At 29.4% G+C, this 26,350-nt stretch overlaps 1 protein-coding gene across 2 annotated transcripts in view; it reads left to right on the top strand.

Annotated features, from left to right (window-relative positions):
• Positions 1-26,350, top strand: part of LOC145246158 (sodium- and chloride-dependent GABA transporter ine-like) — a 463,838-nt gene that overhangs the window by 393,559 nt on the left and 43,929 nt on the right. For both annotated transcript variants that reach the window (XM_080108026.1, XM_080108027.1), the window contains 2 exons: positions 18,004-18,057; positions 20,898-21,069. In XM_080108026.1, the coding sequence (XP_079964152.1) occupies positions 18,004-18,057; positions 20,898-21,069 (226 nt within the window). The remainder of the gene's footprint in view (positions 1-18,003; positions 18,058-20,897; positions 21,070-26,350) is intronic.

Below are 26,350 nucleotides of genomic sequence, written 5' to 3'. Positions count from 1 at the left end.
TACCGGAAGTTCACGTATCATATTACACATTGAACTTGTACATTCACTTTCGTCTTTAAGCGCAGCAATTACCGTTTCTTCGAAACTTTCGCTTCTTTTAGGGATCAACCGTGATAATGCATCTGCGTGTCCTAACTTTTTTGAGGATACATGTTCCATCTTAAACTGATAGTTTAAGAGGGTTACAGCCCATCGCTGTAATCGATTCGCAGTATGTGTGGGAATGCCTTTCTTTGATCCAAATATGGTAAGTAGGGGTTTATGGTCGGTTTGCAAAATAAAAGATCGTCCATGGAGAAATCGATTGTACTTTGTAATTCCAAATATTATCGACAGCGCCTCTTTTTCAATTTGGCTGTAATTTTTCTCCGCTGCAACCAACGTTCTTGAAGCATGGGCGATAGCTTTTGTCCTACCATCCTCATACTTGTGAAGTAATACAGCGCCAACACCGTAATCACTGGCGTCCGTTGCTAGTATTAGTTCCTTTTCTGGATTGAAATGTGCCAATGCTAAGTCTGACAGTAGACATCTTTTGATATTTTGGAAAGCAGATTCACATTCCTTATTCCAGTTCCATTTAACACCCTTTTTCAGTAACTCGTTAAGAGGAGCTCTTAAATTATGTATGTTAGAGATGTAAATTGCATAGTATTGAACTAATCCCAAAAACGATTTTAATTTTGTCACTGAATCTGGAGCAGCCATCTTTTCAATTGCTTCAGTCCTTTGTGGATCCGGTCTTCGACCCTCTTTGTCGATTATTTGACCTAGATATTTAATTTTTTTCATAAAAAAATCGCATTTTTCTGGGCTCAATTTAAAACCAAATTCCTGTATTCTTTTGAATACTTCTTTTACATGCTTCTTATGATCTTGCAAATTTTCACTTTTAATTAGGATATCGTCAAGGTAGGCCATTGAAAATTCCAACCCTGCCAGCATCGTGTCCATAATTTGCTGGAAAATAGCAGGAGCAACCTTTAATCCAAAAGGAAGCCTCTTTAGCTTAAAAATGCCCTTATGAGTATTTATGCCTAAGTATTTGGAGCATTCATCGCTGATCTTAATTTGCAAGTAAGCATCTGAGAGGTCTATCTTAGAAAAAATTTTTCCTCCGTTAAGCTTAGAGAACAGATCTTCTGCGGACGGAAGGGGATAATTATGGTCCAATAGACAGTCATTTAAACCCGTTGAAAAATCTCCACAGACCCTTATTCTGTTATTTTTTTTCTTTACATACACGGTTGGACTTGCCCAATCTGTGTGGTTAACTTTTTCAATGACTTCCAGTTGTTGAAGTCTATCCAACTCTTTTTCGATTGCGTCCATCGCTGAAAAAGGCACATTCCTTTTAGGTTTGAATACTGGAGTGGCATTTTTCTTTAATTCAAATTTTGCCTCTGTCTTAATACAGAGTCCTAGTCCTTCGGCAAAAACATTGGGAAATTCAGTTTTCAAATCCTTCAGGAAGTCTTCCCTTTGGTTTGCTTTTTCTGCAGTTAAAACGTTACAAAACGAATTTATGGGTTTCTCCCATAAATTAAACAGGACAATCCAATCTACCCCAAACAGGCATGTATTCTTTCCTGGTACGACGTACACTTTGGATTTATGAGTCTGGTTAGCGAATGTCACTTTGCATTTTAATTCTCCCTTGAACTCTAATCTTTTGCCGCACACACTTCTCGCCGTCTTTCTGGTTTTCGTTAATTCAGGTCGACCTATCCTTTTCCATATATCTTCATTTATAATACTAATATCTGCACCGCTATCCAGAAGCAATGTAACCAGATGTCCATTTATCCGAACATCAACATATTTCCGTCTTTCGCAGCTTTTTTCTTTATTCATGCGAAGCGTATTTACATTATCGGTCCCTTGTCTTTTCTTCTGGGCACAGTATGTTCCCTTGTGACCTCTGAGACCACATTCATAACATATTTTGTTCCTAAACCAGCAGGTCTTATTGTTGTGTCTTAAACTACCACAACATTTACACTTTAGCTTTGGGTCTTTGTATCCTTTAAGGATCCTGTGTTCTTGGAACCTGGACTTTCTTGTGGTCCCTTGCCTTTTTACTTGCTGCACCTTAAAAATATTTTTCTCTTCAATGCGAGTGTTGTCTTTCTTTATGTTAATCAGACGTTGACACTCTTCAGTGACTTTTTGCAATGTTATGTTAGGATCCGCCTCCATAATTGTTAGGATCCGTGAACGTATATCTTTGTCCCTTGGTGCTGTGAGACCTTGTACAAAGATTAAACATTTAAATTGGTCTGCGGAAATTTCATTCAATTTAAATGATTCGCATAAACAGTTCACAGTGCAAGCATATTCTAGATAGTCTTCAGCTTCTGCCTTCTGAATGTTCAAACATTTGTATCTAGAGTGAAATAGGCTATCCCTTTTATCAAATATTTTCGACAAGGTACTAATTGTTTCCTCGAACGAAACCTCCTCCGGTTTTTTTGGTAGAATTAGATTTGCATACTTGGTGTTTTCATCAGTACCCAGTTTTTGTAGTAGCAGGGTAACTTTTTCCTCATCGGTCCAGTCTAAACATCTTTTCGTAAAAATTGTTTCGTATCTTCTGTAGTATGCAGGGAAAGTAACACCAGTATCCGGGGAGTAACGAAATTCCGTTAGTGAATTTGAAATACCCTCGGCAGAAAAATTAGTCTTCTTCCCGGTCGACGTTAGAATTAGCTTTTCTAAATTCTTTTGCTGTGTCGACATTTGTCGTTGTAGTATGTTTGTTTGTTCTTGTTGTGCCTCTAAAGTTTTTTGTGTTCTTTCTTGTTGTTGTTGCAGCTGTTGCTGTAGCTGTTGTTGTTGAATTTGTTGTTGTTGTTGTTGTTGCGCTAAAAATTGTTGAGTCATTTTTGTCTGTTCCTGGATGCTAAGGGCTAGAGCCTTAGTTAACTCTGCTAATTGTTCCATGTTAGCTTCTAGTACAAAAATGTCTTTTAGAATTCTACACAATAATTCCAAAGAAAAATCGTAAATTTACGTATATCGTAAATTAGTAGCAATATGCAGACACAACACGTTTCAACAAAGTTCATCCATAGTAATTCAACAGGCTTTGTAAAATAATTCTTTTTTTTTTTTTTTTTTTTTTTCAACAACGTAAGTTCATACACAAAATATTTCTTACTTCCCACGACAAATAGTTCCAATTATTTATATAAAGGCAATAACAAACAATTAATTTTCCAAAAAAAAAAAAAATATATGGCTGCCGTTCCCACGTGGCATAAAATGGTACAATAGTCGTTGTATTTATATTTTTTTCTTTCGAAACTCGTAATCCTTTAGTGTAGTTTCGAATTCAACTTGCGACCATTTTTTTTTTTTTTTTTTTTTTTACTTGTCAAAATAAATATAAATTCCACTTTACCTTGAACATGTTTCTATAATTTCTTGTGAGTTCTTTACGAAGAAAAATCCGTACTTTTCGCTACTTTAGGTAGGAAAAATTTTTAAATTCATTGACGCACGTGGTCAAAAATCCTTGTGTAGTTTGTTTTTTTCGTAAAACAAAAAATCCTTGCATTGTACACAGTCCTTGGTACGGTAATTTATCTCTGTTAAGAGAAAGAACATCCTTTCGTCGCCATTGTTATATTCCTAAATACTTAGGAAATAAAGACAAACGTGAGTTACACCGAGTGGTATGTGTAATGGGGTTTATTTATAATACAGAAACGTAAGGCTGCTCGCCTAAGGTAAATAGAAGTACATAGTAACAAGTATGGGGAAGAAAGTCTGATAATCAACACGTAAGACTATCCGTCTTACTGCGACTGCTTGTCTGCCGCTGTCTGCCAAACAGTCCAATATATATATACAGTATGTAACCGGTGTATAGCCAGTTATGTTCCTTCACAACACTGTACAAAAGCAAATTATAATACTGTACAAAAGCAAATTATAATACTATACAAAAGCAAATTATAATACTATACAAAAGCAAATTATAATACTATACAAAAGCAAATTATAATGATATACTATACAAAAGCAAATTATAATACTATACTGTACAAAAGCAAATTATAATACTATACTGTACAAAAGCAAATTATAATACTATACTGTACAAAAGCAAATTATAATACTATACAAAAGCAAATTATAATACTATACAAAAGCAAATTATAATACTATACAAAAGCAAATTATAATGCTATACTATACAAAAGCAAATTATAATACTATACTGTACAAAAGCAAATTATAATACTATACAAAAGCAAATTATAATACTATACTGTACAAAAGCAAATTATAATGGTATACTGTACAAAAGCAAATTATAATACTATACAAAAGCAAATTATAATACTATACTGTACAAAAGCAAATTATAATACTATACTGTACAAAAGCAAATTATAATACTATACTATACAAAAGCAAATTATAATACTATACTGTACAAAAGCAAATTATAATACTATACAAAAGCAAATCATAATACTATGCAAAAGCAAATTATAATACTATACAAAAGCAAATTATAATGCTATACTGTACAAAAGCAAATTATAATACTATACTATACAAAAGCAAATTATAATGTTATACAAAAGAAAATTATAATACTATACTGTACAAAAGCAAATTATAATACATAACAAAAGCAAATTATAATGCTATACTGTACAAAAGCAAATTATAATGCTATACTGTACAAAAGCAAATTATAATGCTATACAAAAGCAAATTATAATACTATACAAAAGCAAATTATAATACTATACAAAAGCAAATTATAATGCTATACTGTACAAAAGCAAATTATAATGCTATACTGTACAAAAGCAAATTATAATGCTATACAAAAGCAAATTATAATACTATACAAAAGCAAATTATAATACTATACAAAAGCAAATTATAATGCTATACTGTACAAAAGCAAATTATAATGCTATACTGTACCAAAGCAAATTATAATACTGTACAAAAGCAAATTATAATACTATACAAAAGCAAATTATAATGCTGTACTGTATAAAAGCAAATTATAATACTATACTATACAAAAGCAAATTATAATACTATACTGTACAAAAGCAAATTATAATACTATACTGTACAAAAGCAAATTATAATACTATACTGTACAAAAGCAAATTATAATACTATACAAAAGCAAATTATAATACTATACAAAAGCAAATTATAATACTATACTGTACAAAAGCAAATTATAATACTATACTGTACAAAAGCAAATTATAGTACTATACAAAAGCAAATTATAATGCTATACTGTACAAAAGCAAATTATAATACTGTACAAAAGCAAATTATAATGCTATACTGTACAAAAGCAAATTATAATACTATACTGTACAAAAGCAAATTATAATACTGTACAAAAGCAAATTATAATACTATACTATACAAAAGCAAATTATAATGCTATACTGTACAAAAGCAAATTATAATACTGTACAAAAGCAAATTATAATACTATACAAAAGCAAATTATAATGCTATACTGTACAAAAGCAAATTATAATGCTATACTGTACAAAAGCAAATTATAATACTGTACAAAAGCAAATTATAATACTATACAAAAGCAAATTATAATACTATACTGTACAAAAGCAAATTATAATACTGTACAAAAGCAAATTATAATGCTATACTGTACAAAAGCAAATTATAATACTATACTGTACAAAAGCAAATTATAATACTGTACAAAAGCAAATTATAATACTGTACAAAAGCAAATTATAATGCTATACTGTACAAAAGCAAATTATAATGCTATACTGTACAAAAGCAAATTATAATGCTATACTGTACAAAAGCAAATTATAATACTATACTGTACAAAAGCAAATTATAATACTATACAAAAGCAAATTATAATGCTATACTGTACAAAAGCAAATTATAATGCTATACTGTACAAAAGCAAATTATAATACTATACTATACTATACAAAAGCAAATTATAATACTATACTATACAAAAGCAAATTATAATGCTATACTGTACAAAAGCAAATTATAATACTATACTGTACAAAAGCAAATTATAATACTATACAAAAGCAAATTATAATACTATACAAAAGCAAATTATAATACTATACAAAAGCAAATTATAATACTATACAAAAGCAAATTATAATACTATACAAAAGCAAATTATAATACTATACAAAAGCAAATTATAATACTATACAAAAGCAAATTATAATGCTATACTATACAAAAGCAAATTTTAATGCTATACTGTACAAAAGCAAATTATAATACTATACTGTACAAAAGCAAATTATAATACTATACAAAAGCAAATTATAATACTATACTATACAAAAGCAAATTTTAATGCTATACTATACAAAAGCAAATATATAAAACTATACTATACAAAAGCAAATTATAATGCTATACTATACAAAAGCAAATTTTAATGCTATACTGTACAAAAGCAAATTATAATACTATACTGTACAAAAGCAAATTATAATACTATACTGTACAAAAGCAAATTATAATACTATACAAAAGCAAATTATAATACTATACAGAAGCAAATTATAATACTATACAGAAGCAAATTATAATACTATACAAAAGCAAATTATAATACTATACAAAAGCAAATTATAATGCTATACGATACAAAAGCAAATTTTAATGCTATACTGTACAAAAGCAAATTATAATACTATACTGTACAAAAGCAAATTATAATACTATACAAAAGCAAATCATAATACTATACAAAAGCAAATTATAATACTATACAAAAGCAAATTATAATGCTATACTGTACAAAAGCAAATTTTAATGCTATACTGTACAAAAGCAAATTATAATGCTATACTGTACAAAAGCAAATTATAATACTATACTGTACAAAAGCAAATTATAATACTGTACAAAAGCAAATTATAATACTGTACAAAAGCAAATTATAATACTATACAAAAGCAAATTATAATGCTATACTGTACAAAAGCAAATTATAATGCTATACTGTACAAAAGCAAATTATAATACTATACTGTACAAAAGCAAATTATAATACTATACAAAAGCAAATTATAATACTATACAAAAGCAAATTATAATACTATACAAAAGCAAATTATAATACTATACAAAAGCAAATTATAATACTATACAAAAGCAAATTATAATGCTATACTATACAAAAGCAAATTTTAATGCTATACTGTACAAAAGCAAATTATAATACTATACTGTACAAAAGCAAATTATAATACTATACAAAAGCAAATTATTATACTATACTATACAAAAGCAAATTTTAATGCTATACTATACAAAAGCAAATATATAAAACTATACTATACAAAAGCAAATTATAATGCTATACTATACAAAAGCAAATTTTAATGCTATACTGTACAAAAGCAAATTATAATACTATACTGTACAAAAGCAAATTATAACACTATACTGTACAAAAGCAAATTATAATACTATACAAAAGCAAATTATAATACTATACAAAAGCAAATTATAATACTATACAAAAGCAAATTATAATACTATACAAAAGCAAATTATAATGCTATACTATACAAAAGCAAATTTTAATGCTATACTGTACAAAAGCAAATTATAATACTATACTGTACAAAAGCAAATTATAATACTATACAAAAGCAAATTATAATACTATACAAAAGCAAATTATAATACTATACAAAAGCAAATTATAATACTATACAAAAGCAAATTATAATGCTATACTGTACAAAAGCAAATTTTAATGCTATACTGTACAAAAGCAAATTATAATACTATACTGTACAAAAGCAAATTATAATACTATGCTGTACAAAAAGCCTGCAAATTTGCATGTAGTTTTCATCCCATATAACCAAAGGTATGTGCATTTCAATATACAAGAATTTAACAATTGAAGGTTCGTTGGAAAGCCTGAATTGTGTAGTGGGCTATGTGACATTTGCCCTTAAGGTCGCACATTATTGTTTTAAAAAGTGGGGAATCACTTTTCTATATTAACAATGTAAAATAAGCACCCACTTTTGTGGCCACCTTTTTTTTGGGGGGGGGGGGCTGTTATTTTTTTAGAGGTGGTATTTGTTGTGGCCTGATATCTTTGCAATTATTTTAAAGACTAACAGGACCCATTGAAACTCCATAGAAATGATAAATATATTTAATCAACTAAAATGTTCTGATAAAGCTGATATTTTCCTGAAAGAAGAGGTGCCATTTTAAAATCACCGCAAATCATTTCTTTGTTTGCAGATTTTAAGACTAAACATTAATCAGAAGAGACTTTTCCAGGGCATTCATCGTCAAGCCCAAATATCAGCTGACGTGATATTGTAAACAAACGCAGACAGAATTTGATGGACAACATTATTATTATTATTATTATTATTATTATTATCATCGTCTTCATCATGCTCCTCCTCCTCCTCTTCCTCCAATAAAGGAGGGATTGGATCTAGTAATTCATTTCCATTTGTTTGTTCACACTTTTCTCAATAACCACGCCTGGGATTTTTTTTTTTTTTTTTTTTTTTAATTTTGCACAAACATTAGTCATGGTGAAAATAAATTTTTAACTTGTGGAGGGAAACCTTGCATGCTTAGATTGTCTTATTTTATTTTATTTTTTTACAAAGTAGTCCACCAGGCAAATTATTCCTCATAATAGTATGTTTAAGCGTATTGTACAACTGGGCAATGCCAGGCTACCAGCTAGTATTTTATAAAGCAATTCTGGCATCTGATTGGTTCGTTCTTATCAGTTCTGCTTATAAATAGAATCACCCAAATCTTTATGGTCTTTGTATGCCAAAAATTTTACACTCCTCTTTTGGTATAATTCGAAAATTCTTTTAGTTTTAATTTTGTGTCAGAACTCAAAAAGTAAAAAAAAAAAAAAAGAAAAAAGAAAGTATGTGTGCAGGATAATATTTGAATAATCAAGTGATAATGATATTGAGTTAGTATAGACATATTTTATTTGTACTGAGACTGCTATAGATTAAGATATGACACAGGGTTAGACGAGGATAACAGACAACAATGCAAATTTCGTCACACAAACGATATTTGGTTGATAATAATACCAGTTAATTTAGGGTAGGTAGGCAATCACCTAGAGATGATGTCGCCAGGAAAACACTGGGTTGGCTTTAGGTAGAACATATATATATATATATATATATATATATATATACTTCAGAATAATTTAATGCAATAAATCTACTGGTATGCAAATCCAGTGATTATCGGTCTTACAAAATATTATTGGCCGTAATATTTTATCAAGACAATCCCAGCTAAATAAAAATTGCTCAATATATCAGATAGAGCAAATAAATCATAATTTAGTAATTTAAATTTTATGATGTGAAATGGTTAAATTTCAAATCTAAAATTTTTATTATATGCAAGACAAATAATACATTTCAATAAGTATATTTCCTTAACCTATAGGTTTTCGATGTTTACCCATCTCCTCAGAGGAAAAAATATTAGCAAATATTATAAATAGTTTATACCTAATTTGCTAAATGTAATAAACATAGAAAATCATAAAAGACCTTGTGCCTTGGAAGATTTACGATACGCATTGGATCCTTTTACCTCCCTGCTACAACTTCGGGATTTACCATTCAATATGGATATGAAATTCAATATCCTTTTCATTCTGAACCAATATATAATTTCCCTTGCTCTATGATTTAAAAACTTCACAAACTTTTAATTATAATTTATAAAATTATTTAAAATCTTAGATTTCCAGATAAAGACATTTCCAGAAAATTACTATATATATATATATATATATATATATATATATATATATATATTACTATAATAATTTTTAAATACCTACAGACACTAGTGTTTCATCCTTTCAGGAATCACAAGTCCAGTGTGACACGATTATTGCCAGTCGGGAAATTCGAACCCAGCCACGAAGCCATCTCTGATTCCATCAGCAAGGAACTAACCTCACGACCAATATCGTTGAAATTTTAACATTTCTTTTTAAATGTCGTAACATCCAGCCATATTGATCTAATGATTATAACATCATGATCTATGCATGCGAACTTAAGTGTGTGTGTGTGTGTGTATATATATATATATATATATATATATATATATATATGAGAGAGAGAGAGAGAGAGAGAGAGAATACACACTGAATAACTTAAGTGTTACACAAATGAATAGTTATACAAAAAAACAATTTCTGTTTTATAGGAAAGTATATTTCGGCAGCCAACCTTTTTATAGACAGTTTTTTGTTGTCTAAGACCGACAAGGAATCTTTTTAGTTTTTTTCGTCAGTTGCTCTTATTATTATCGATTTTGTTCCTATCAATCGAATCAAGAAAATGTCCATTCATCCTTGTGACTTTTTTCAAGCAATGATGTGTTACTGATGACTGCTAGCAGTAATAAGTCATTGTCCTGTTTTTTGTGAAATTAGTTACTAAATATCACCTATGAATTGTGCCAACATTTGAATGCTGTTCATAATAGACGTTTCGAATTTCATCAGATCTTTGTATATATTTTAGTCTTTTTTTTTATTTTGTATTAGTTTCATCTTGTTAATAATCACTCCTCAAATTAGATGTGACGGTCTGTTTATGTATTTATATGTGAACCTAGTCATTATTAACCATTTGCCTACGATCAAAGTATCTGAAAAATAAAAATTTAGAATCAACTTGGGAGTATGTTAAGTAGAACAGCCCCTAGTATTATTGATAAATAAATAAATAAATATATATATATATAGTAAGTTATAAAATATATATGGCAAACTAGCTCTACCTACGTATTGAGCACTTTTGAAGTAAATACTTAAAGTTTACGCATAAATCTATACTTTCGTATATTAATTTTATGTGAGTAAATTAAGTAGTTATATATATATATATATATATATATATATATATATATATATAGTGATCCATAGACTGTTTCACTGTACCATAGTTCTTAAGTGTGGCTAGACTAGCAACTGCCTCACGCCAAGATCAAAATCAAATGACAATCGGTGCTTCTAACCCTAACATTATTTTGGCTGGTGTAACTGAAAGTACAATGATAAACGTTGTCTAATATATATATATATATATATATATATATATATACTAGCATTTCAGCCCGGCGTTGCCCGGGTGTTTGGATGTGTCTGTTGAGCAAAAAAAAAAAAAAAAAGTGGTAGTAGGAAGGCCGGCTCGAACCCGTACCGCGAAGGAGGAAAAGGACAGGGGAAAAAACCCTGACGTCTATGCTTTTACGACCACCGCCAAACCGGAAGTGACATTTTTTAAAATTAAGGCTAGACAATCGAAAGGAGAGGATGACTTTCAGAAATATCGGCGAAAAAAACGACCCCCCCCCCATAGAAAAATTCCCAGTTGAAGGTGAAGATATTAATGTTTTAGCCAATTTTTCGATATTTGTCGTCTGAAAGGTCGAGCTTTAAAACGATACTGATCTTGGTAAAATCCGTCGCCTCTGTCAAAAGTTTTAGGCACACATACAAACATACATACATACATATATTAGTAACTAAAAATTTTCGCCCCAAACCGATTAAAAAGCTTGCCTATCTCTGAATACCCTTTCTCAAATTTCAAATGTTTAGACCAGAAATTGTCTGAGTAATTTGGTAGAGACTGCAGAGGTCAAATTTTTTTAAAACTTTGACCCCTATTATGACCCCTTAACATTTATTGTTTTGGGCTCAAATCAAGTTATTAAGTTAGATCCATGTTCAAGGAACCTATATCTAAAATTTCAAGTGTTTAGACCCAAAATTGTCGGAGTTTGGTAAAGTTCTCAAAGGTTAAATCGTTGAACTTTGACCCCTTAACAGCCAAATTTCTAGCCGAAAACCGATCCCAAAGATTTTTCCAAATCTCAATACCCTGTATATCAAATTTCGAGTCTGTAGACTTAAAATTGACAGAGTTATTGTGTAGGGAAATGTACACACACACACATACAGACACATTCACTTTTATATATATATATATATATATATATATATATATATATTATGAATGAATGACAAAAGTCAATATTCCAAATTTCATGATGTTAACCATCTTATAATTTATTTCTTTATCTCAGTTGACACTTACAGTTCTTGACAGTATCTGTTTCGTAGCATAAAATCACTTAATTATGATATCAATCAGTCAATCTATTTTGCCCTTAACTCATCAGAAGAAAATAGCAACAATCAATCCACCAAAAGGAAATAAAATGAGTTTGGACATGATTTTAAAAAAATCCGAAAATTGGAAGAGAAGCTGCAAATACCTTATATTTTTCTTACATTATGCCTCATCTTTATCTATTCACAGCCATAATTTTTGATTAACTATGTCTAACTGGAAATTAAACTGTCGCAAACTCAATACTGGCCATAAATTGACAAAAACTGTTGCAAATCTCACTGCTGCTCCTAAAATTGACTGTAAACTAACTCTTAATATATATGATGAGAGTAATGGAAATAGTATTCCAACGAAATAGATAAATAAAAAAAGGAACAAATCGAGTTATGTATTCACCAACGTTTCTGAATGAATGAAATTAAAACAAAACACCCGTACAAATATTTGAAAATATATTTTTGAATCAAATAAATGTATGACCGTGTTCCATTTCAGAAACGAAAAATGTCGTTAGAAATTCAAAAAGGGGGCGGGGGTGGGGGCATAGCATTGTGAAAGAGAGTAAGATATATATATATTAGCTATACCCTGCCACGCGTTGCTGTGGCTCAATTTGGTGTAATGGAAAAATCTAATAAAAAGAGAAAATGCATGTTTCTTATATTCTTAGCACAGCAGCAATCCACTCCAAAAGTGTAAAAAAAAAAACAACAAAAAAAAACACGAAAATTAAAAAAAAAAAAAAAAAAAAAAACGGTACTCTTGCAGAATCTGACCCGGATCCTTAGGAATTTCCATCAATCGTGGGGCTTGGGTTCAACCAGCAGTCATAGAATTAAGCCGAACGTTGCTATAATGTTGAAACGTTTAATCGAGTGTTTTTTTTGTTTTGTTTTTTGTTTTTTGTGTGTGGTTTTTGTAATCAAAAATGTTACTTTTCAATTAATATTTTGGTGAGGGGTGGGGTTACACAGATTCGAAAAGTTGTCCAAAAACAAATAAATGAAAGCAAAGGTAAGGTAAGTTACGTTTCTACATAACTGGATAATTTTTTAGTGTTTTTATTTAATGTAAAAGGTTTAATCAGCTCGGAAAAGCACAGTGTTTATCAATGTATTTGAAAAAAGACAAATGGTTGTGAACTCTGTTGAATATGTTTGGGAAAATAAGTAAAACCTATACAAAACAGTGTATGAAACCCACCGAATATATGTGACCGTAAATAAACACCCCCAACCTCCCAATATTAAGAACGGCTTTTGGAATAAAAATTGACAATCTCCCCACATTAAGAACGGCTTTAGGAATAAACACCTTCAATCTTCCCATGTTAAGAATGGCTTTCAGAATAAACACCCCTAACCTACCCAGTAAAAAACGGCTTTTGAAATAAATATCCCCATCCTCCCCATGTTAAGAATGGCTTTCAGAATAAACAACCCCCTACTGACCCATGTTAAAAATTGTGGAGGTGGACCTAAAGTAAAAATTTACCTTTTTTTTTTTTTAAATAAATTGTTATTTGCACAAAGAAAAAGCAGGAATGGGTGGGGTTTTTTTGGGGTTTTTTTTTTTTTTTTTTTCAATTATAAAAACAGGAGGCACACAATAGAAAAAAAAAATGAATAAAAAAGTAAACAACACCGCTAGTTGAAAAAAATAATATATAAAGAAAAAGGCAGGCTGCAAAACAAAAAAAAAAATCGAAATAATGCAATGGTTTATATATAAATTTGGTATACTTCTCAGTGAGGAAAGCAGATTCAATATAGACCATTAACACCGCTAAACACGTGTAGTCAGAATCGTTATTTTTCGTCATTTCAAAATGGTAAACTGGAAGCATTTCCGGTAATCGGCTCGGTTGAAATCGGAAACTTTTCTTAACGAATAAGTTTTTTTTTTAATATGGTAATATTTTTTACTTTTTAATATTTAAAAACACAGATTATAAACATTAACTGTTATAAAATTTCACGGAAAACGGACTTGTAAATTTCTAGTTTTCTATTTTGAACAAAGCAGATGTTTGATATGAATATATTCATCTACAAATAATGAGATGAATTAAATCACAGATTAATCAATCTGGTTCACAATGTTTTGTGAAAGTTTTTTTAAATTTCCACCTTTAAAAATATGACAATTTTCATCTGGTTAACCTCCAATTATCCTAAATTAAAATCTATAGATAAATTTATGTATGTATGATGACGGCTTTTGCTGATTGGAAAATTCACATGGCTCATCTGGATTTTGTCAGATAAATTTATTTATTTTTATTTTTTTTACTATGGACTGCATAATACCAAAAGAAATGGGATTTATTACCCCCAAGCGTTTACTATTGTTAAGGAACTTTGCCATTCTTTTTCGATGCTGGATTCAACAACTTTGAACTTTACCTTCAATATTGGAATCATTAACTGATACGGAATATAAAAATAATCTTCATCTCTATTCTCATGGCACCACTTGAATCGTGTACTTAAAATGCATGTCCTTTTTCTTGTTTACTTCAATTCTCCCGTTGGATCATCTTAAAATGATGTCTTTTTTTTATGTTCTTTTAAAAATATTTTCAATTAATTTCCAATGTATGTGCTAAAAAAACAAAATTATGTTTACGAGGGACGTGCAATAAGTAATGCCCCTGACCCACTTCCAGTTGTCTGATCTAGCTGAAATTTTGCATGTGAAATGATTTATATCTCTACGGGTTATGTGGCAAATTACAGCGCTGAACTAATTGTGGTTTCTGTTTTACAGGTGTTTGAATTGAGTCAGGTGTGAAATGGAGCCTGTTGAATGTCGAGCAGTGATCTGGTTTTTGTATTTGAAAGGACACACACCACAGGAGACTTTTGATGAAATGAAAGAAACTTATGGTGATAATGCCCCATCATATGACCTTGTAAAACACTGGCATCGTGAATTCAAACATGGCCGGAAGTCTGTGGAAACAGCTCCCAGACCTGGTCACCCCTCCCCCTCTGCCGTTGATGAGGCAACTGTCCGTCAAGTTGAAGCTGCCATTTTCGAAGATCGGCGCATTACTATTCGCCAAATAGCTCAAGATGTCAAGATTAGTACAGGGTCTCTGGAAACTATCATTCATGACAATTTGCATATTCATAAGGTGTCTGCCAGATGGATTTCCAGGTTGCTCACACTATTCCAGAAGCGAGAACGCGTCGAGTGCTCGAGGATGAATTTGGAGATGTGCCAAGAAGATGAGTCAAAGTTTTTCAAAAGACTGATTACACAGGATGAAACCTGGGTCTATCACTATGATCCAGAGACCAAAGCCCAGTCAATGCAGTGGAAGCACTTGGACTCACCACCTCCAAAGAAGGCAAGGGTGCAGCCCTCCGCTGGCAAGGTCATGCTCACAGTCTTTTGGGACCAGAACGGAGTAGTGATGACAGATTTCCTGGCAAAGGGTGCCACGATTACAGGAGTCTATTATGCTTAACTTTTAAGCAAATTAAGGGAAGCTATCAAAATCAAGAGGCGGGGCAAGATCAGCAAAGGTACTCTCGTCCTGCAGGACAACGCTCCGGTCCACAACTCGCATGTCGCCAGATCATAAGCACGGGCGTGTGGTATAAAATCCTTCCCCATCCTCCCTACTCTCCTGACCTTGCACCCTCTGATTTTCACCTCTTCCCAGCCATGAAGTTGTTTTTGAAAGGAAAGTGTTTCCCAGATGATGCAGCCTTGATTTCTGAAGTCACGTCGTGGTTGGAGGACCAACCTGGGGTGTTCCACAAAAACGGTCTCCAGAGCTGCATTAAACGATGGGAGAAATGCATAACTCTGGGTGGTTCCGTATGTAGAGAAAGACTAATAACTGTGCCAAGTTTTGTTGCTCTACTCCTATGGGAAGTGGGTCAGGGGCATTATTTATTGCACGCCCCATAAAAAAATATTTGCTAAAGACATTTTCTATGAAGAGATGAGCCTTACATAAAAAAATATTTGCTAAAGACATTTTCTATGAAGAGATGAGCCTTACATAAAAAAATATTTGCTAAAGACATTTTCTATGAAGAGATGAGCCTTACATAATAAAAAAAATCCATGGATTAAGGAAAGAACTTTAAATGTTGTGTATTCCTTGTTCAAATAATAAATTTTTGTTTGAAAAATTCTATATTTTGCATCAAAAAATGTAGATAATGAACCTACAATTTCATATATATATATATATATATATGTGTGTGTGTGTGTGTGTATATACTTTCTTTGTCCAAGTCATCACCACACCTTGATTAATAATCCTATTTCAGCTTTCTTTTGTGTGCTTTAATGAATAACTTCCTATAACTTGTTCTACTGATAATTATGATTATTTCCTCTTTTTTTGCATGTGTTTACTTCCTAACACTGGGTGGAGTGATACTATCACATACTGCTAATAATGATAAAATAATAATAAAATAATGATAAATAATAAAATAATGATAAATAATAATAAAATTAATAAATAATAAAATAATAATAAAATAATAATAATAAAATAATGATAAATAATAATAATAAAATTAATAAATTATAAAAATAAATAATAATAAAATAATAATAAAATAATAATAAAATAATGATAAAATAATAATAAAATAATGATAAATAATAATAAAATAATTAAATTATAAAAATAAATAATAATAAAATAATAAATAATAATAAAATAATAATAATAAATAATAAAATAATGATAAATAATAATAAAATCAATAAATTATAAAAATAAATAATAATAAAATAATAATAATAAAATAATGATAAATAATAATAAAATCAATAAATTATAAAAATAAATAATAGAATAATAATAATAATAAAATAATGATAAATAATAATAAAATTAATAAATTATAAAAATAAATAATAATAAAATAATAATAAAATAATGATAAATAATAATAAAATTAATAAATTATAAAAATAAATAATAAAATAATAATAATAAAATAATAATAATAAATAATAATAAAATAATAAATAATAAAATAATGATAAATAATAATAAAATCAATAAATTATAAAAATAAATAATAATAAAATAATAATAATAAAATAATGATAAATAATAATAAAATCAATAAATTATAAAAATAAATAATAATAGAATAATAATAATAAAATAATGATAAATAATAATAAAATTAATAAATTATAAAAATAAATAATAATAAAATAATGATAAATAATAATAAAATTAATAAATTATAAAAATAAATAATAAAATAATAATAATAAAATAATAATAATAAAATAATAAATAATAAAATAATGATAAATAATAATAAAATCAATAAATTATAAAAATAAATAATAATAAAATTAATAAATTATAAAAATAAATAATAATAAAATAATAATAATAAAATAATAATAATAAATAATAAAATAATGATAAATAATAATAAAATTAATAAATTATAAAAATAAATAATAATAAAATAATAATAAAATAATGATAAAATAATGATAAATAATAATAAAATTAATAAATTATAATAATAAAATAATAATAAAATAATAATAATAAATAATAAAATAATGATAAATAATAATAAAATCAATAAATTATAAAAATAAATAATAATAAAATTAATAAATTATAAAAATAAATAATAATAAAATAATAATAAAATAATAATAAAATAATAATAAAATAATGATAAATAATAATAAAATTAATAAATTATAAAAATAAATAATAATAAAATAATAATATTAAAAAAAAAACAATTCATTCTAATGTAACTTTTTTCTTCTATTTCAGTTCCATAACTGGTCTGCCTGAAATAACAAACCGTGCTGCATATGAATTCTACAAGTATGTTTTCTTTCCTTGTTTTAAGATTGGAATTGTTTTTGCACTGTCTGTTCACTTCATCGCAATGTTTCAGAATCCATCTTTAAACATGGAGTTTATACATGACGACGGTTGGAGGGTTCATCGACCGAAACGTTGTGCCAATAACATCCAAGATGAGAATACTTGTTCAAACAATCAAAACAATACAAACATTCATACCTCATCTCAAAAATTCAGAACTACAAATCCACCTATTGAAATAGTTCATTAAAAATCGTAAGGTTTCCAATATTTCAAGCATTTTCTTTTTAATAATGCTGATACGATGACGTGTTGCAATAGCAAAGACAGCAATGATTGTGCTGACCAATATCTGGGCAAACAAATCAAGGCAAAAAGAAACGACTCCTGCAAGCTTTGGTATTCTCAATTGCAACATACGAATCAGAATGTTGTCTTACAGAAAATCAACAAGAGGAAAATTGCTGCTTTTGAATTGTGGTTCTACTGTGGACCTCTACGTGTAAGCTGGGTAGATAAATGTACAAATGAATGGGTTCTGGAGAAGATTGGACCATGTTAAAGACTGCTGAATATCAGGAAATTGCGATTTTTTTTTTTTTTTTTTTTTTTTTTTTTTATACGTGGCCAGAACAGACAGCCTAACAAAAGATCTGCTCTTTGCTACGACCCCTGGCAGAAGAGGACGTGGAAGACTAAAAACAAGAATGTCAGACAAAGGAGATTGCAGACATTAGCATGGCTGAGTTGCTCAGAATGGCCAGAACTGGAATTAATTGCAACGATACGTGAAGAGTGCCACGGCTGATACATAGTAATGACCATTGCATCAAAGCGAGAAAGAATGCTGATACATAGTGTATAGTGTAATTACAATAAAATTATGTTTTTAAAAAAAAGAATCAACAAAAAATTTAGTTTTTTTGTGTTCAAACAAAATATAATTTTAAAAATTGGCTATGTTTGTTAATTTTTTTTCTGCACTAACAAACTATACAAAAAAAAAAAAAAACAGACGTAAAAATACACTTTAGGAGGTGCATATATTATGCAGGTAGATCTTTTTAACTATTTTTCTTTTTTCATCAGGGAGTTCCTTGTAATTGATTGAAAAGAATAAGGCAACTAAAGATTTATTTCAAAGCATTTGAAATTGTAATTTGTAATTAATTGTAATTAGTTAACAAAATGTAATTGGAATATTTTCATAAACAATTGAACATAGTATTTCTGAAGTGATTTTTTTTTTCTTTTATCTATAATATTTTTTTTTTTTTTTTTTTTTTTTGTTAGTTCATACGTTACGCTTTGAAAAATGCAAAATACAATTTTTGAAGGGCAAACTGCTTCAGAAAAAATTTGTCTTTAAGAAGGTCAATCTGGTAACCCTGGACAGAATGACCTCCCTTTGATGTACCTATTTACTATGCCTCCCCACGGGACAGAGTTAGACACCAGGGTCGTTTTTTAATGTGGAGAAAAGGTACAAAAATAAAAATTGTCTCAGTCGTGAAGGATTTCTCCTCCACTGAAAGAGAACAAGAAATAGAAGTGCAGCATCTGAAGAACAGATACTACACTTTGATCCTGACCAAAAGGCCAAGGACCTCCCTTTGATGTAGCCTCGTTTTCGAATATGATTATAATAATATATGATCATCATTGTAGTGGTGTGAGAAAGGAAGTCATAGTAATTTGAGACAGCAAGTTAAGTGATGCACGCTCGCCAATCCATTGCAGGTTGTCGTGCAACCAGTTATGCACAAATGCAACATAATAATAAGCTGATGGGTTAAATAGCACGAGAAAATCCTCGTTGAGATTGCGAGGTGGAGCTCTGGTCATATACAGGTAACTTAGTTCGGAGCAGACACAGAACAGATTGAGCAGACCCTTCTGTTACCAATGCATAAGACCAGTTTGTCATTTGATGATTCTGCCTTGCATATTTCCGTTGTAACAAATTGTGAACTGCTCTTTTGACATCTCCATGTTTTTGTTACTGTTGTATTGCCTGTAGATCCTCTTGGTGGAGAGAGAGAGAGAGAGAGAGATATTTAAGTACTTGCAGGACCCGTGTGTCACTGTTTCCCGTTAGAAGTTTGACACAAAGCCAGAACAGATATTAAGTATTATATTGTTTTCCTCAATGTTGATTGGAAAGTCGCAAGCCTGTCACTGCTCTATCGTTATTTTCATGACTAGTGTTCGACTGAACTCCAATTTTATGATCCCCCTTGCCAAACTTTCACAAAAATCACTCTACTAGCTACAACCACTAGATATGATTTCTCCCACTCTCTATCTGTGCCTTAATCTAAATGCAGATTCCACGAACAAAGCTTTTTTTTTCCCAGAATGTCTGCCATTGGAACACTGTTCTGCTGGCTTGCATCCCGGTTGTATACAACAATGTAGCCTTCAAATCCAATGTAAACAAGTTCTTGTTGAGCTGTCCCCATAAATCATGAAATTCTACCCAATTTTCACAATTAACGATTACTACACTACCACCTTACATTCATTGACCCTTATCCTTGAGTGGCCTCCGGGTCTTGATAAGTGGTGACTCTCAAGTAAAAAAAAAAAAAAAATAAAATAAAATTTGCAAATAAAAACAGTTGTTAATCACACAGATTTTACTTTTCAAGTGACACCATGCCACAAGGAAGAAAAAAAAGCCAGCTTTTTCTATGCCTGACGACTTATATTCTCGAAACTTAATTGATTTTAAATTTTTAAATAAAGATTTGTTTTAGAAACGAAAAATTCTTCATTGTATTGGTTATTGGTTTAAACTTACAAGTTCCAACGTTTCTTTCTTTTTTTTTTTTCAGGGCTGAATTTTGGGGTCTATCAGATGGTATTGATCATGTGCATGGCTTCCCTCACTGGCGGTTCACAGAGACAGTGAGTCACATGACTGTCCCCATGTTACCGATTGCTTCGGCTTCTGTTTGGCTGCTGGTTCTGTTGATGGTTGCCCTTGGAGGACGTGTCTTTGGATGGGTCAGTATTCTCTCATTATAAATCAGAGATGACAATCTCACTTTAATAAAAATAATTTTAAGGGTTTATTTTACAATCCATAGAGGTTCGAAAAATGGTCAAAAAATCAAATATACAACAAATAAATATTACCAAAGGCAAGATAAGGTACTCTTCTGTCTAGCTGAATAGGTTTTTAGTGTTTTTATTTAAGGTAAAACATTCATTTTGGCTCGACAAACAAGTAATGTCAACTGATGCATGAGCACAAGGAAAAAATGGTCGCAATGTATTTATTACATGGCCATTTTTTCTTGTGCTCATGTACTGGTTGGTATTACTTGTTTTTGGAGCTGAATAAACATTTTACATTAAGTAAAAGCACTAAAAACCTATTCAGCTAGGTAGAAGAGTAACTTATCTTGCCTTTGGTAACATTTATTTGATATATTTGAATTTTTTACCACTTTTTCGAATCTCTGTGGATTGTAAAATTTATACCTAATTTTGTTTCCATATTTAACATATGAAGTTATATAGTGAAATTTTAAAAGTTGGACCTACATAGCATTTAAGCTACCAAGTTATTAGCATTATATAGATACGTGGAAAATGAATGGCCGCTTACAAAATGTCTAAACATTTTGGCCCCTCCCTTCACTTAAAAATTTACCAAAATTCAGGAAATCGGCCAATTTTAATGAAATTTTTAGTATTAATTAATAATCACACAACATAATGAACCCATTATTTTTTTATCTTACTGAAAATATATTATTTTGTGTAAACAAAGAATATTTTTATTGAAGTTATAATTTTAAGTACTGAAAAAAAAATGCATTAATTTGTTTTTGTTTTTTATGTGCAAAATTAATTTTTAATTTTCCTTGTAGTTGTGTATAAAATACAAAATTAATGTTGCAATATATAACGGTTATGACGTTTTGGTTAGTCTACGCTTCTAAATTTTTGAGATAAGGATTAAGTATTCGTCTTATTTGGGATTCTTCAGACTATTTTCTCATCTTGAGTGTTATTTTCACAATGTTCCGGTCGATGTAACCTCCGACCTTCTTCAGGTGTATCTTCTCAAACTCAGGAATTTTGATGGAATTTTGAATGGAACTCTTCTTTCACGGGGGTAGCATGCTCTCGTTCTGTCAGCCATGACTGGATAGAAGTCCTAAGTAATTCGCAATTGTATTTTTCGGTCGCTTACACTGAGAATTGAACCTTCAGAAGAACATCACTTTTACTAGGTACATGCAAAATGAATGGCCTATGCCCAAAATGCATAAATATTTTCACGCCTCCCTTCACTTAAAAATTCACCAAAATTTAGGAAACCAACTTTAATGAACTTGTCAGTATTTACTGAGTAATGATTGCTGAATATAATGATTGTTTTTTTTAATTAAACTGGAAATCTATTTTGTGTAAACAAAAAACACTTTTACTAAAGTTGTAAATACTAAAAAAAATGCATGAATTTAATTGTGCATTTTTTTATGCACAAAATTAATGGTCAATCCCCAAAATGTATGAATCAAAACAAATATATTAAGGTAACTCATCTAACAGAAAACATTATTTTCTGGAATATTTATTGAATTTTTTTAAAGGTGTCGATTGTTTTTATAGATTTCAAAATATTCCAAATTGACAATGTTAAATTATTTTTAAATAAAAAAAACAAAAAATCTCCTAAACTGTATCCTTTATCCCTTGCACTTGTGTTTTCTAGAAAAAAACAAAACACAAAAATTATATATATATATTATTCCTTAATTGGAATTCATTTTTGAGATGAGCATTATATATTAATTTTATTTTTATTTCGGACTATTATTCTCATCTTTATTAGTTGTTGTTTTTGATCTTTTATTGGTTTTTTTTATTCACAACGTTTTGGCCAACTATTCCTCTGGCCTTCGTCAAAAATTATATTATAATTATATTTGTAAAACATTTTTTTTCATTAATATTGACAATTAGCTTAAAGATTTTGCAAAAAAATTGAATCATAAGAAGTCTTAAAACATACCCTAAAAATTTACTTTTTTTTTTAATAATTTACAGACACACCCACAATATCTTACAATACAGAACTAACCTCTTTCTTTTAGTTATAAAAACAGTCTACACCCAACAAAGATCATTGTGCTAATAACACCCCAGATGAGAATAATTGTCCAAACAATCAAAATACAAACATTCAGAACTGCTATATCCTTTAATTTATTTCGAAATTATAATTAAAAGAAATTGTTTGTTTTCAAAAAAAATTCATTTAAATGTCCTTGTGATAAATATTTCAATGATAAACAGTTTTGTGAGAACGCAGAGCTATTTGTAACAATGATCGAAAGAGGCAAAGAGTGCTCGAAATCTAGGGACACTTGTTGTCCCTTTGACTCCCGAGAACATTACCCGTTTTTTTGGGGGGGGGCGGGTCCGGTGGGCGATTGCTAACAATGGCAGTTGAGAAAATTTACTGAGTTACGTGCAAAGTGAATAGCTGATCCGCAAAATGTATAAATATTTTGACTCCTCAATTTACTTCAAAATTCACCAACATTCAGGAATTGAACTAATTCTAATGAAATTTTCAGTATCAATTAACTATCTCAGAATATAATGAACTCATTATTTTTTTAAATCTTAGTAAAAATGTCTTATTTTATTTAAACAAAAAACATGTTTACTAAAGTCATAGCTTTAATTATAAAAAAAAAAATTTTAAATAAAAAATTGAGGTCCATGGTCACCAAGAAAAAAAATCATTTTACAAATAGTATAATTTCTACTAACGATTGATTTGAAGAAGTATGGGTGGATAGAATACCAAAAAAATAAATGACTAAGTAGTCATTTTTTTTTTTCAAATTTGAATTCTATTTAATCATTGTTTTAGCTTTTTTTAATGAATTTAAGAATAAATCAAGCTATGTAATGACTAAAATTGACTTTTTGAACAACATTTTACAAAAGTTTTATTTTAAATTCTAAGGAAAAACATTGGTAAAAAGTTGTCATCAATAATTTTGAATATTACTGAATAATAAAAAAAAAACTTATACTATATTAAATATAAAACTTTTTTAGAGAAAAATAAGTTTGTACATTCAAAAATATTCTTATTAAATAAGCATTTCATTTTTTTTATTACAATATAATTAAATTAATTAAACAAAACTATTAATCCTTGTCTGATCCATGCTTTCAGAAAACTAGCAAAAGTTTGTGCATAAATGATTGCCAATGCTTTTTTTTTTTAATTTTTTAACAACCCCGCTTTTATTTATTTATTTATTTTTTATAAATATGCACTTTTTAGTTTTAAAAACTGTACATTTTCTTTAATTCAGGATCTTAAGATTTAATTTACTAATTACCTTTGAAAAAGTTTCATAAAACTGATGATTGTTTTTCCAGACATTTTTAAAGTTGATTTATTCGAACTTGAAATTAAAATGAATTTTTATTTTGCTGTTGTTTTTTTTTTTTTGTTTTTTTTTTTTCAACATTTTTCAGTGTAATTTTTTAACACACACAAATATATATATTTTTTCATTTTATTGATTTTTTTTTTTTTTTTTTTTTAATTCCAAAAATAATCAGATAGACAAGAACTTATTAAAGATGTTGTGTCATTTCCATTCTAGAAGAATTGTGTCGGCTATCGATTAAATTGAATGCTTTGTTTAGAAAATCTTTATGTAAGAGAAATAGTGCTTTAGATTGGGGTTTCCCAAGGTGAGCTCCATGGAGCTTTGAGGCTCGATGAATGAGGCTGAGGGGCTCCAGAAGCCCTTTCTTTAAGAGGGGCAAATGCTTTATATGGAAACATTAAATTGCTGCAGACATTTAATTATTGATTTTTTTTTTTTTACTGGAAATAGATATGATACATAACTGCAGGTGTAAAGAGTTTACAAAATGGTTCATGACAAAGAAAATAAAAAAAAATTGAAATTAACAAAAAAATGCAACAATTTTTGACTAATCAAAAAACAAAAACTGGTTGTAAACACGAAAATATAGTAAAATCACAAACAGGAACAACTAATGAACAAGTATAAGTTAAAATTTGAAATTAATGTTTTTCATATTTATTTTAGAAATTATCTTGTTAGTACTCTGTGAAAAACCTTTGCCCTGCTCAGAGGCTCTATGGTGCCCCGAAGTTTAGAAAACTCTGCATTAGAATCATTTTTATCTGTTCTCATATCTAGAGGAGTGGTTTTTTTTCTTCTTCTTTCTTCTTCTTTTTTCTTTATTATTGAGTTGCCATTTATCAAGATGAGAAACCACTCAATGACAAGGGTTAATAAAATAGATGGATTATCAATTGAATGATGAAGAATAGTATAAGAGGATTGAAAAGGATGGGATGAATAACATTACTTAATACAAAATGCATAGCAGACCTTAATTACATTGAAATGCACTTAGAAATATCTAGACTTTTTATCCTATTATAAACAGGCAAAAGTTATGGGCCATTCACTTAGAATGAGGGCATTATACCAAACTGATGGTTGAATATGGTTAAATTTGTGCTCATTTTTGCATTAAATAATACTAATCGTTATTCATTCCTAACTGTGCATCGAATATGTTAAAATAGAATGATAAAAGCAGGATGTTTATTTGTTGTATCGACACGAGCGACTTGTCTCGAAGAGTAGTACTAATAAAAAGTGTAACACCCACGCCCTCTTGCAGCCTTTTCTTTATACAAGGGGAGATCATCAGTCTTTCCTTGGGCAGGATAAACAGGATGAGACATTAACAGAACAGATACCATAATACTTAGTTTGCTGCACCTTATCATAACAAAGGTCTGTACAAAATTTCAGTCAGGTTGACTCGGTATTTTCCCCCAAAAAATGGAATGGATAGATGGACAGACTAAAAGAAATATTATATGGATATAAATATATGCGACTGGAGACTGCTTGTGAATTTGATAATTCATAGAAACATCCTCCTCCTTTGAAGGAAGCTAATTTAACCCATCAAGAGTGAATACTGCTGACACCAACAAATGTAAATTTAGGTAGAACTTGTTTTTGAATATAGAAATCATTTTTTCATGGGATACACATTTTTTTATGAAAAGTGGGAAAGAACTAACTTTTTAATGGGATACATATTTTATGAAAAGTGGGAAAGGGGTAATTTTTTAATGGGATGCACATTTTTTTATGAAAAGTGGAAAAGGCTGACTTTTTTCATGGGATACATCTTTTATGAAAAGTGGGAAGGGGGATAAGTCAAAATGATTTAGAACCTTTTT

The sequence above is a fragment of the Euprymna scolopes genome, chromosome 23 (genome assembly GCF_053919585.1).
Source record: "Euprymna scolopes isolate OS-2025 chromosome 23, ASM5391958v1, whole genome shotgun sequence".
Classification (NCBI taxonomy): domain Eukaryota; kingdom Metazoa; phylum Mollusca; class Cephalopoda; order Sepiida; family Sepiolidae; genus Euprymna; species Euprymna scolopes.
This window is presented reverse-complemented; position numbering and strand designations above follow the sequence as displayed.